Raw genomic sequence first — 13,982 nt, forward strand, 5'->3', positions numbered from 1 at the left:
AAAGAAGTGAAGATGGCAACAGTGAAGAACAGCTCAGAGAGGAGAGGAAAACAGAAGAGAGAAGAACTCCAAGAAAGAAAGTTATGCTATGTAGATCTACAAAGTGTTGAAGCAGGTTCATCACGATACTGGCATTTCCTCCAAGGTAATGAACATTCATGAACTCATTTGTCAATAATATTTTACAGCCATAGCGGGCGAGGCTTGCCACCGAGCCCATTACAACCATCGTAGCACCATCAACTCCTGAAATTCAGACTGCCATGTGCCAGTTGCTGCCCTGGGAACTGGCCAAGCATTCCATGTCGGAGGGAACAAAGATGGTGACTGAGTACACCAGCACCAAGTGAAAAACCACATGGAACCGGAAATAAAATTACAAATTTAGAAGTCGGGCAGTAAGAGATGAGGCGGGAAGGGAGCGGCATAAAACGGAAACCTAGGAGAATTTGTGCACGAGTCTCAAAAGGTCACAGGACAAAATTAACAAAGCAGTTATAATGCCTATAGAATCCTGGGCTTTATTAAAGTAGCCAGGAGATTGTTCAATTACAAAACACAAGTTCAAACTCAGACAGAACATTGCTTCTGATCTTCAGAACTGCACTTTCGGAAGGAAGTCGAGATTTGAGTGGTAGGTTAAAAATATGACCAGATTGGTCCCAGCAATGAAGGACTGCATTAACATGGGATAGCATGGAGAAATTGGGATTTTCTTGAAGCAAAGACTAACAGGAAATTTGATAAAGATCTGTAACATCAAAGGATTTGAATACAGCAAAGAAACAAACTATTTCCAGTGGCTGAAGGGTTTATAACAAGGAGGCATAGATTATTGGCAAAATAACCAGAGGCACCAGAAAAATACTTTTTGTGAAATGCTTGGTGAAGGTGTGGAATCTACTAACCATCTGGAGGGTGGAAACAGACCTGATGGTAGCTTTCATGAAGAAAAGAGATTCTTAACAGATGGAAAGAAATGCAGGAAATGCTTCAGAGTGAGGCTAATTTGAATTTTTTTTCCAAAGAGCATCTGGTTCTTCCAAACTCAATGGAATCAATGAGCTCCTTCTTTGCTCCATGACTATTCCACAAAACAAGGGGTGACAATTATAACATACAGAACTGGCTGGTTTTCAAGCAAAATCTTTTCTCTTGGGAAATCATATCTTAGCATGTCATAGACATTAAGTGATAATATACTATTAGAGGCAAATCCCAAGTTACTACAGCAATTAAAAATATACAGTTTCTTCAAAAGTAATTCTAAAACGTACTCATGATTCTACTGGGAACTCCTGAACTACAACATTTAATACAACAACTCACTAAGCACATTGGAGATGTTCTTTCTTTGGCTGAGAAGCTTTTACCTATTCACTCAGCTATCACTTTTTTAATCCGACTTTTTATAACCTTTTGTTCAACATTGCAAATCATCACGGAATGCTAAGTTAACCATCAAATTAACGTGACAAGCCATCCTCAGTTATTGTACCTTCCTTACTTTTCCAAAAAATAATCCCAGTTCTCCCATCATTAAGTCTATTTCAGTTCAGTGGTAAAAATGATTTAAGGTCGGATTACTCAGGGGTGTTTAAATCAACCAAGACATTAAAAAAAAACTGAGATTTTTAAAATGAAACCTGCTTCTTCAGAAAGATTTTAATATTGAAAAAAATACAATGTGGCATGCACTAGACTCAGAATACTATAATACTGACCTCTGAATCTCAGCATTCTAACAGTGTGGAAACAGGCCATTTGGCCCAGTGAGTATGCACTAACCCTCTGTACAGCATCCCACCCAGACTCATCCCTTTACCCAGGGCCTGTAACCTTGCATTTCCCCATGTCTAACCCACCTGGCCTGCACATCCCTGTCAATCCACCTAACCTACACATCTTTAGATTGTGGGAGGAAACCAAAGCACCCAGAGGAAGCCCATGCAGGTATGGAGAGAATGTCTATCTGTGTGGAGTTTGCACAGTCATCCAATGGCGGCATCGAATTTGGGTCCCTGGCATTGAGGCAGCAGCGCTAACTACTGACCCACCGTGCCACCCCAATGTCAGACTAATTTTGCGATTAATCCCATAATTTCCTCTGTAATGACTGCATGTTGCACACCTTTTCACCAGTCTTTGTCCGGAGGCTCACTGAAGATGCTACCTAGTATGGTGACGAAACGGCTGAAAATGAACCTTCCAGGTAAGTGAGCAAACCTACATCCAGAACCACAACCTGAGCCACAAATCCTCTCAAAACTCACGAACACTTTTTCAACTTTTAAAACACGATTGCATTAACATTACATGGTGCTATCCTCACTTATGAAGAGTATTAAATGTATGTCCATGTTTCTTAGTTAACATTCAGTGTTCAGTGATTTTCTCACAACTGAAACATAATGCTAATTCACAGAGTAAAATTAAATAGTCGCTACAACGTCAAAAGACTTACATTAAATGAATGTTAGTTATTATTCAAGAACAACCAAAAGCTTACATTAAATTAATCAAAGTTTACTAAATACAAACAAATATGTTTAACTCAGTGTTTTACAAAAAAGAATGCTGTACTTGCCAGATACAGGATGGATGCCAGGAGGTGGTGGCTGTCCAGGTGGCGGTAATGGGGGTAACCTCAAATTAGGAGGGAGACCTGGTAAGGGTGGAGGTAAGTGATGCCCTGGTGGAGGCAACTGATGAGTTGGGGGAGGTAAGCCTGGAGGTGGCGGCGGAAAAGGAATCATTCCAGGAAGAGTCACATCTTCCACTATTAGTGGATCGTTCCCATGGTCAAAAAGGCAGAGGTCACCACGCATGCAGAAACCTTTCTCTGAAAATAAGACATGAACTTCAGTGCAATGTTTTCTGCAAATTATTTCTAACATATCAATCGGACTTGGACACAAAAGGGATTCGACTTGTTGTATAAAGAAAAAGGAAATAATGTTTTTCAGCAATCACCTTACTGTAGTATTACACATGCATTGCACAGAGTACATACTCATAGGTCCATAACCACAAACAGCTGACACATTTACTTTCAACAAATAAGACACTAAAAATATTTTGAGACATCTATAGTACTTTCAGATTAGTGATGATTTCCAAAACCTGTCCTGCACTTTTGACAACCAGCCCAGCGGGCATGCATGATGCTGGACATGGCATAACAATGTGTTGCAGTCCTCAAAGCAAGCCTAATAAACAAATCATACACCAGGGAAAACCCATTAAATTCTACCTGAAAAGCACAGATTTTGATCCATTTTTATTACATAGAATTATACAGATATCCTGCACCTTAAGCCCTACCAGTCTAAGCCAGTGTTTACCCTCCATGTCAGACTCGTCCCAACTATCCTCATACAAACCTATTTTACCCTTCTAATCCCTGATCCCTCATATAAATGGCTAATCGTCTCCTTGTATTCATTTGTTCACTTAAACACGTTGCCCAGTTGTCACTTCCATTCTAGTCACTCTTGGGGTAAAGAAGTTTCTTCTGAAATTCCTGATGTCTCTCTTACATTGATATCCTCTGTGTGTTCTTTGTCCCAACTGGAAATATTCTCACTGCACCGACACCATCAAAATCTTCATAAATATATTACCCTTGAGCATTCTTATATTAAACCTAAGTTTTCTATGCAGCCATTTCAATGCAGGTTATCTTGACAATATTCACACACTTCAAAATGCAACAGTTGGAAATGAGTTCACCCAAAACCTTTTTGCTAAAGAAAGCTGTGCATGCTTCTTACCATCATAGTCTCTGCATCGTCGCTTTGGGGCTGCATTTCTACCAAATGAATTTGTGCCCGTGTGATTGTTATAGAAATTAGACCAGCTCTCTGTAGTGTTGTCAGGATGGTGGGCAGGAGCTACCACAGTTACTGCACTAGGAGCAGCGTGTGCTCCAGAAAAATATTGTTCAGTTGAACTGTTTGATGATGTGCAACTTGGAACATATATGTTCTCCGAGCCCTCATTTCTTTCCAACTCAAACTTGGATCTGTCTTTATGTTGCTCTGTTCATTTGAGAGAGAGAGAGAAGAAAATAATCTAAGCAAATATTGTTTGCAAGCTTCGTGTAATTTTCAAAATAAGATTCAATACCAGTATGTACAAATCAATATGTGACAAAGCCTTTACCAATCAGAGTCCAATTGCCAACCAACAAGCAAATTCCTCATACAGTTCACTAGGTTTCCCTTTACTTTGATATTTCTTGTGAATTGTCCTGATAAGTGCAAGATGAAAAACGTTTTTTCAGCAATACTTAAAATTACTTATAAAATCAACACTCAAGAATCAAACTTCTCCTTCAAAATTATGTATGCAGTCCTATGAAAGGCTGACTGCCATTTGTATTGGTTTTAAAATCCAACAACTATATGGAATGTAGCATTTTTAAAAAAAAGCTTGGAATATACTACCAACAGGCATATCCAACTGTCTTCAACAGAAAACAGCACACTGGGTTTTGCAATAGCAAGGATGCCACCTTCATTAAAATTTGCAGGTCATTAAATTGCTTCTGGTGCACTACTAAATTAAGAAATGGGATTTAGCTTTTAACTCTTGGCAAAACAAGAAGTTAGCAATTACCTTAAAGTCATTTTTCAATGATTATTCTTTGTTCAACACTTAAGCTAAGCATCTAGAATCCATGTTATGATTTGCTTTAATGCTAAGTTTTGGTGTCAAAACATCCACCAAACATCAAAATGAAACTGATTCTGATTCAGTATTTGGTAAACGGAAACAAAATTTTTTGCACAGTCAGTCTCATAAGAAAGGCTCATAGTAACCATTCATAACTATAAATATTCCATTGACAATTACAATTTAAACTTTTTGCTTAAATTCTTTCATCACATTCCTCCAAATCTGAGCTTCAAACTAGGAATTCCTGCCAACATTCACAAATACAGAAAATTAGACTTTCTTCATGAAAGACGAGCTTTATTTGCAAAGTTTTGTCAGTTCTGGTATCGTCTATCCCTTCAAAACACAGTCACTTTCTAAGCGGGGCATACCACCTAATATTCTGGTTGAGAAATTATGAAGCCATAGTAAATACAGCTGAGATATTTTAATTCTGATGGCTAGGGACATGATCCAAAATCCAGAGGGACCATGCTGTTCCCTTGCAATACAGTGCTTAAAGTCTCAACATTAACAGAAGAATCCCCTCAAACACTGACGTAACTTTCTTGATAGCATGATGTGCTTTGACTTGTAATGTTATCAACTTACATATTTAACAACAAAAACTTTACAAATGCATCTGAGAAGATTAGGCATGACTGATCCTTTTCAATACTTAACCACTTTGTAAGAATTATACAGTAGCAGCTATTCTATTTCCATTCCATGACTGTTCAAAGGCAGGTTCTTGGTTCATTTTCTGCTGGTGCTTCATCCCGAGGTATCAAATTAAGTGCCTATAAATAGAACAGTCTGAACTATTTCCAACCTTCAATACCTGATGGATTCAATCATCAGCATGAATTCTGATGCAGAAAACAGCGACAGGTGTGAGATAGGATAAACACTCAAATCCTTCATCTCTGATTGTGTTTAGCATAAACAGCTGTCCACTGTAAAAAAATTATTTTGAAGGAACTGTTTCTTTAAAAGCAATATTTAGTCATTAAATGGTATCTTACTTAACTGTTCTTTGTGCATTGGATAATAGGAGATGGTCTCAAATGTAGGAAACATCAGCTCTGTTGTGATGAAAACCACACAAACATGAGACCGTGCATGTGCAAGTGTGTGTGGGCGTGCGTGCGTCTGTATGAGACAGAGCACACCTGGGTGGAGGCTGGAGTTAGACAGCATAAGAGAGGCATATAGACAAATGGAGGGGGAATGAGAGAGAGAGAGAGCGAGCACGTACAAGTGAGACAGTGAGTGTGAGAGGGAAGATGGGCGGGGCATGAGAGAGAGGAGGGGGAAGACAGAGCGAGGTGGAAAACAGAGCAGGAGGAGGGGTACTAATATTGCAACTCTGAAATTATGACTTACAATTGCATTATATAAATTACTGAGATTAAACTGAAGAAACATATACCAACAAAAGTGCTATGATCCAGTCTTGATGTAAAATTTACAATTCTAAGAAAATTCAAAGTCACGAGCTGCAAAATAAATAAATAATTAGATGGTGCATGACATGACCTCCGAGAAATGTTTTGCAGCCAATGAAGTAATTTTGAATGGAGCTCCTGTTGTAATTTAGGGAACAAAGCAGCCAATTTATAAACACACAAAATTCTACAAACCACTTATGTAATAATGATCAGATGACACTGTTTTGGTGATAATGTTTGAGGGATCAATATCAGTCAGGACATTAAGGAAACTCTCTTATTCTTTAAATATTGGCTTGAGAGTTTTTGTATCAAGAGAGCAGGTATGGTTTCAGTTTAATATTTCATTCAAAATATGTTAAAAGGTACAGAGTCTTCTAACTCAAGAGGCTAGATGATCCTATTACCTGAGCTGAGCTAAAATTGATATTATAGTAGGTACTATGAATCTGATTTCCAGCCTCTTAAAAAAAAATCAAATCTTACTGTCACTATCATGCGTTATGATATATAGTACAGATCATAGACATGCAATGATTCATCCAGGGTGAAGCACATACAACCATTAACAAAAATGGTAGAAAAATTCATGAACTTGATCCAAATGGTACTTTGGTATAAAGAATTTAAGAGGTGACAAGTAAAGTCAGCACAGGTGAATTAGGTGAAAGTACAGAAACTGATAAAATCTTACAACCAGTAAAGACGCATGATCCACTGAATCTTTCTACGTGCTATCTAAGCAGTGACAAGTGGTATGTTTATACCCAAGATACTTGCTCTACTCTGTCCAGAAGATATCCAACTACTTTTCAGCCATGTTATTTTCAACAATAATACTAAAACCAACCATTCATTTAACAAAATAATTGAATGATCTGCCCAAAGTTTTGCCTCTCCAACTTCCCAAATCAATATGCAGTACTCCTAAATATTGCTCAATATTCTTCAGCCTTATAATTTGGATGACTCCAACACCTTGTCCGTTAATTTTCTCTTGTAACAACAGTTCCAGCTGAATCAATTCCCAGAAAAAAGTTTTACTCTTTAGATCACTATCTGCTGTGAGGGCTCTTCTTTACATCATTTGTAGGTGCAGACTGATCAATGGTAAGATATCCTTTAATTTGTACTATTCCTTAATTTGCACCCAAATATGCTAGGCACTTTCAACAGGAACTACAGAAGTTTCATTTCATGTTCAATTCCTTTCTTGATACACCTCAGTCAATATTTTCCTGATCAATTATATAATTTCATTCTTATTATGTATCTTTGATTACAACTTCATAACCAACTGTATTAAAGTGCATCTACAAACCGCCTGGTTACATAGTTCTAAAACTTGTTCCCACCTTCTATCATATGAGCCAAACTAGTTTTGTGTTCACATTCGTGTTTCCAAATCCCTCCATCATTTGACACCCTTGTTGGCTCTTCAAGCCCACAATCCTTCAAAATTTCTGCTATCCTCCAATTCTGCACACTGTCTTGCACTTGCCTGATTTAGTCACTCCATCTTTGATTGCACGTCTTCACTGTCAAAGCATGGGTCTCTGGCAACTGCACACTTTTTCAGACTGGCTATGTAAAATTGAAGAATACTGAACAATCAAACAGAATCCCACAACTCCATTCAACAATGGAGAGGCCTCCATTCAACAATAGTACTACAGGAGAGGCCTCACCAACATCTTGCACAATCTCAATCTACCATCTCAACCACTTTACTCCAATGTCTGAGCAATGAAGGCAGGCATGTTAAATGCCTTTTTAACCACTTGATAAGTGACACAAACTTCAAAGAATTATGTACCTGAACCCTAAGGCCCTACTTTAAATTGTATAAGTTCCGCCTTTGCTTGTTTTACCAAAATGCAATATGTTGCATTCATCTAAATTAAACTCCATCTGCCAGACTTCAGCCAATTGATCCAACTGATCAAGATCTCCTTGTAATCACAGATAACCTTCTTCACTGTCCACTATATCACTGGTTTTGGTGTCATCCAGAAACTTACTAACTGTGCCTTCTATATTCTCATCTAAATTATTTATATAAATGACAACCAAAAGGAACACCACTGGTTGCAGGCCTGCAGTCTGAAAAACAAACCTGCACCATCACTCTGCCTCCTGCCGTTAAGCCAATTTTGTAACCAATTGGCAAGCTCATGCTGAATCCCATTTAACCTCGTTTTTCTCATTAGTATACTATGCAGAACCTTATCAAAGGTTTGACTAAAGTCCAAGTAAACAATGTCTACCACTCTGCTTACATTAATGTTCTTGGTTACTTCCTCAAACAGGTTTGTGAGACTTGATTTCTCTCACACAAAACCATGCTGACTATCCTGAATCAGTCCTTACCTCTCCAAATGCATATAAATCCTAGCTTTCAGAATCACTTCCATCAACTTACCCACCATTGAAGTTAGACTCAGACTCAGAGGTCTATAGTTCCCAGGCTTCTCCTTCCTTCCCTTCATAAACAAAGGTACAACATTAGCCATTCTCCAGTCATTCAACACTTCACCCATAGTTATAGGTGATACAAATATTTGAGAGAGAGGCCCTGCAATTTCCTTCCCAACTTCCCTCAACATCCTGGGATACACTAGATCAGGTCCTGGAAATTTACAGAGGAACCTCAATTATCCAAATGACATAGGCGTAAAGAATTTTGTTTGGATAATCGAATGTTCAGATAATCGAATGCTGGACAGCACAGTTTAGCCAAACATTGGGATCTTGCAATCTTGTCCGGATAATTGAATGACACATAATTGAGGTTCCTTTGTATTCACCTTTATATTTTCCAAGACTTCCAGTACTTTCTCTTCTGCAATGTCAATTATTTTCAAAACAATATTTGTTTCTTCGAGTTCTCTGGGCACCATTTCTTTCTTCACAGTAAAAACTGACAAGAAATATTCATTTAATACCTCTCCCATCTCCTCAGGTTCAACACAAAGATGACCTTGCTGATCTTTAAGGGGCTCTGTTCTCTCTCAAGTTGCTCTTAATATACAGTACCTGTAAAATCCATTTGGGTTATCTTTAACCTTATTTGCCAAGGTTATCTCACATCCTTTCTTTGCCTTCCTGACCTCCCTCTTAAGAATGCCCCTACACTCTTTATATTGTTCAAGTGATTCATCTGAACCTCACTGTTTATTTCTAAAATACAATTAGTTTTCATTCTTGACCAGAACTTCAATATCTTTTTTCATCCATTGTTCTATGATCCTACCAGCCTTTATCTTTCACTCTAACAGAAACATAATGAATCTGAACTCTTGTTCACGCAGTTTTGAAAGCCCCTTACTTATGACACACTCCTTTACCTGCAAACAGTCTCCTTCAATCAACTTTTGAAAGTTCTTGCCTCATACCATTCAAATTTGCCTTACTCTAATTAAAAACTTTTAGTTTTTATGCAAGTTTTATCATTTTTATAACTATTTTAAAATAAATCAAACTGTGATCACTTGACCCAAAGCATTCCCCTTCAGTCACTTGCCCTGTCTCATTACCCAAGACAAGGTCAAGCTTGCTCCTTCTCTAGTAGGAACATTTACATATTACAACTAAAGTTCCATGTCAAAGCTCATAAAACTACAAAAAAAATTAAAGCAAATTATATCTAAAATGCCACCTATGTTATATTATCAAGACACAAAATTCTATTAAATTGTTCTGGAATGACTTTTGTATTGTAATTCCATCTTTGCTTTGATCATTGCATCATCATGTTGTGGTGTTCCAGACTGATTTAAACACTAGTTTTTAGATCAGAGTGGTGCTGGAAAAGCACAGCAGGTCAAGCAGCATCTGAGGAACAGGAAAATCGACGTTTCGGGCAAAAGCCCTTCATCAGCAATAGAGGCAGGAAGCCTCCAGGGTGGAAGGATAAACGGGGGGGGGGGGGGGGGGGGGGGGGGGGGCTGCTGGGGAGAAGGTAGCAAAAAGTACAATAGGTGAATGGGGGTGGGGATGGAGGTGATAGGTCAGAGGGGAGGGTGGAGCGGAGGTTGGGAAGGGAGATTGGCAGATAGGACAGCTCACGAGGATGATGCTGAGCTGGAAGGTTGGAACTGGGGTAAGGTGGGGGGAGGGGAAATGAGGAAACTGGTGAAGTCCACATTGATGCCCTGGGGTTGAAGTGTTCCGAGGCGGAAGATGAGGCATTCTTCCTCCAGGCGTCGGGTGGTGAGGGAGCGGTGGTGGAGGGGGCCCAGGACCTGCATGTCCTTGGCAGAGTGGGAGGGGGAGTTGAAATGTTGGGCCAATAATTTTTAGGGCCTGAGCACCGTCTTCCATGTCCTTACCCCAATTCCCAAACTCTATGTCTTGTTGTTACATGGGCGGGTACAACAACTATCCCATTGTCAGCTAGTACCAGTCTCAATCAGCAGCTATTCATTCCTCCAGACTGACATTACCCATTCATTTGCCTGCCCAACAGTTGTTTTGGCTCTCTGGGCTTCATAACCACCTATCATTTACTCCAGCAAGCCTTCCTTCTTAAAAAAAGTTCCTAAAATTCAGCTAAAACCTTCTGCATTAACTGGTGACTTCAGATTTCGAGGAGGGTATAAAGTTCTACTTGACAGTAAACAACCGACGTCCAAAGATTTCTGAATGTCTCATATTCATTGTTTGAAACGATTTATTGAGCTAGCAAGTTATAACTCTTATTTTCTTTTCAATTTATTCTTAACCTGTCTGTTTGAGAGTGAGTGGGGTTATACAACAATAGAGAAGTACAGTATGGAAACAGACCCTTTGATCCAATTCATCCATGCCAACCAGAAAGCCTAAATTAATCATGCCCCATTTACCAGCATTTGGCCCATATCCCTTAAAACCCTTCCTATTCATATACCCATCCAGATGCCTTTTAACTACTGTAATTGTACCAGCCTCCACCACTTCCTCTGGCAGTTCATTCCATACATGCACCACCCTCTGCATGAAAATGTTGCCCGAGGTCCCTTTTAAATCTTTCCCCTCTCACCTTAAACCTATGCCCTTTCATTTTGGACTCTCCTACCTTAGGAAAAAGACCTTGACTATTCACTCTATCCATACCCCTCATGATTTTAAAAACCTCTGTAAGATCATCCTTCCACTCCAAAGATAATAGCTCCAGACTGTTCAGCCTTTCCCTGTAGCTCAAAACCTCCAACCCTGGTAACATGCTTGTAAATATTTTCTGAACCATTTTTAAAGGTCACAACATCTTTCCTATTGCAGCAGATCAGAATTAAATGCAGTATTCCAAAAGTGATCTAATCGATGTCCTGCACAGCCACATGACTTCCCAACTGCTATACTCAATGCACTGACCAATAAAGGCAAGCATAACAAATGCCTTCTTCACTACCCTGACTACCTCTGACTCAACTTTCAAGTAACTATGAACCAAGATCAAAGAAGATTGGGCTTAGACGTTAGGTAGTAATTGCTGTTTATCTGTGTTCTTCTGAAGTACATTATTCATGATAAAGTGTTCATTTTTGTGTACGGTTTAAACTTGATGCCTGTTATTCTTAAAATCTGATGGAGGAGCAACTGAGCAATTTTGAAGGTTGCTGAAAGCTTTACTTTTACTGTGTGCGATAGCGGGGCTGATTTCATTTGGCTTGCTATCTGTGTATTTGAACAACAGCAAATGATCTGGAGAATACACCAGCTTTCTTCAGATGAGATGAAAGGAAAAAAAAAGATAACTTTACTTTTCAACGGACCAGCAGCTTCTGACCAAGCAATTGACCCACAAGCTTTTCAGCTAACTAGGTATGAATCTCTCAGTTGTTGGCAGGCAGAAGGTTCTTGTCATCGACAACCAGTCAACTATTCTACATACCAATCGAGTACTTGTGGCCAGCCGAATCATCCTTTGCACACACCCTCTGGATCCAGCCCATCTGTAGTGCTTCTCTCACTGCTTCAACAAGCATCTTTGTAAATAGCATGAATAACGTGTGCCAGTAACTTACTTTTTAAAAGTAATCCCTTCAACAATACCAGGATTTTAACATTTCACGTCAGTTCTCAGTCAAAAATACTGAAAAAAAAAGAGCTTGCCGCCTTTTCAGTTACTTATGGCGATATATTTCCACGAGGCTGTAAATTTTCTTGAAAAGAAAGGTCATTTATTACATAAAAGAAGAAATAAAAACCAAGCTATCTAGGAATACAATACAGTTGTAAACACCTTAAAACACACAGAAAAACAAACTTTCAAGTTGTTGCGCAACACTATCCATTACAGAAATGCAATCCAGAGAGATTACCCGCATCTCAACTTGTATTCTACTTAACTGACATATGACAATGCCTTTGCCAGATTTGTCGACATGAACTTTTACATATATCTTTGTCAGCTTCTAAAAACCTGCAGATTTAGGGAGATACTGACTTCTCATAGAGGGAGAGACTCAGAGAGGGAGTGGCAGAGAGAGTCATACAGCACAGAAACAGGCCGTTTAGTCCAACTCATCTGTGCCAATCAGGTTTCCCAAACTATACTAGTCCCACTTGCCTGCACTTGGTCCATATTCGACTAATTCTTTCCTATTATTGTACCTGTTCAAATCTATTTTAAATGTTCTAACTATACTTGCATCTACCACTTCCCTCAGGCAGTTCATTCCATTTATGAATCACCCTCTGTTGGGAAAAAAGTTGCCCTCAGGTTTAAAACGGACCTTTCTCCTCTCATCTTAAAAGTACGTACCCTATTTTAGAACTCCCCCAGCCCAGATAAAAAACCTTTGTTGTTCACCCATCAATGCCCGTCATGATATTATAAATCTCTCTAAGGCAGAGAGAGAGGATGGCAACCTGTAACTAAGGAAGTGCCACAGGGATGCCACGAAACAAAAACTTGACGAGGAATGTAACGTGAAAATGAGGATAAGCACTTTGGCAGGAAAAAGGGGAGCCAAATCGTATTTAAATTAATAAAGACAACAGAATAGAGGGATTTCAGAGTTCTTAATCACAAAAAGCTAGCATCCAGGTTCAGCAGATAATAGAGAAGGCAAATGGAATGCTGGCCTTCATTTCAAAAGGAATGGTGTAGAAAAGTAGCAAGGTTTTGCTAAAACTATATGTGGCACTAGTCAGACCACAGCTGGCAAACTGTGAACAGTTTTCTGCCCCTTATCTAAGGAGAGATATACTGATTTTGGAGGCAGCATAGGAAAGGTTCACTTGGATGGTATTAGTATGGAGGGACTTTAGTTGAGTAGGTAGGGTGTCTATTTGCAGTTTAGAAGAATAAGAGGCAACCTTACTGAAGAACGTAAGATTTGTAGGGTGCTTGACAGGGTAGATGCAGTGTTTCCTCTTGTGGACGAAATCAAAGACCAAAGAGCATAATCTCAGACTAAAGGAACACACATTTAAGACAAATATTAGAAGGAACTCCTTCTCTCAAGAGGGTAGAGAACGTATGGGATTCGTTACCATACAGCCTGTCGACATTAGGGTGAGAAGTATACTCAAGGGGTGATATAATAGGTTTTTAATTAGTAAGTGATTCAAAAAGTTATAGATAAAAGGCAGAAAACTGGAGATGATGATCAGATCAGCCATGATCTCACTGAACAACAGAGCAGATTTGATGGGCTGAACAGCCTAATTCTCCTCCTATGTCCAATGGTCTTATGGCTTTCTGACACCTATTGCATTGGGTCGCTTATCAAGAAAGACTCTGACTATAAAAGAAACCTTCATTAAAGTCAACAATACCCAAATGCCACTATTTTGAAATTCAACACGAAATGCACGTGTCACCACTGTATTACCCTAACATGTTCCATCAGCCAGTCTTACATGATTTAATTCTAAAACGTTCCA

The 13,982-nt window shown here is 39.0% G+C and overlaps 1 protein-coding gene across 3 annotated transcripts in view; it reads right to left on the reverse strand.

The window, feature by feature from the left end:
• Positions 1-13,982, reverse strand: part of rbm27 (RNA binding motif protein 27) — a 142,455-nt gene that overhangs the window by 100,211 nt on the left and 28,262 nt on the right. For all 3 annotated transcript variants that reach the window (XM_072590434.1, XM_072590435.1, XM_072590433.1), the window contains exons 6-7: positions 3,774-4,040; positions 2,588-2,842 (exon numbers count right to left, since the gene is read on the reverse strand). In XM_072590434.1, the coding sequence (XP_072446535.1) occupies positions 2,588-2,842; positions 3,774-4,040 (522 nt within the window). The remainder of the gene's footprint in view (positions 1-2,587; positions 2,843-3,773; positions 4,041-13,982) is intronic.

Source organism: Chiloscyllium punctatum, chromosome 20 (genome assembly GCF_047496795.1).
Source record: "Chiloscyllium punctatum isolate Juve2018m chromosome 20, sChiPun1.3, whole genome shotgun sequence".
In the NCBI taxonomy this organism is placed as follows: domain Eukaryota; kingdom Metazoa; phylum Chordata; class Chondrichthyes; order Orectolobiformes; family Hemiscylliidae; genus Chiloscyllium; species Chiloscyllium punctatum.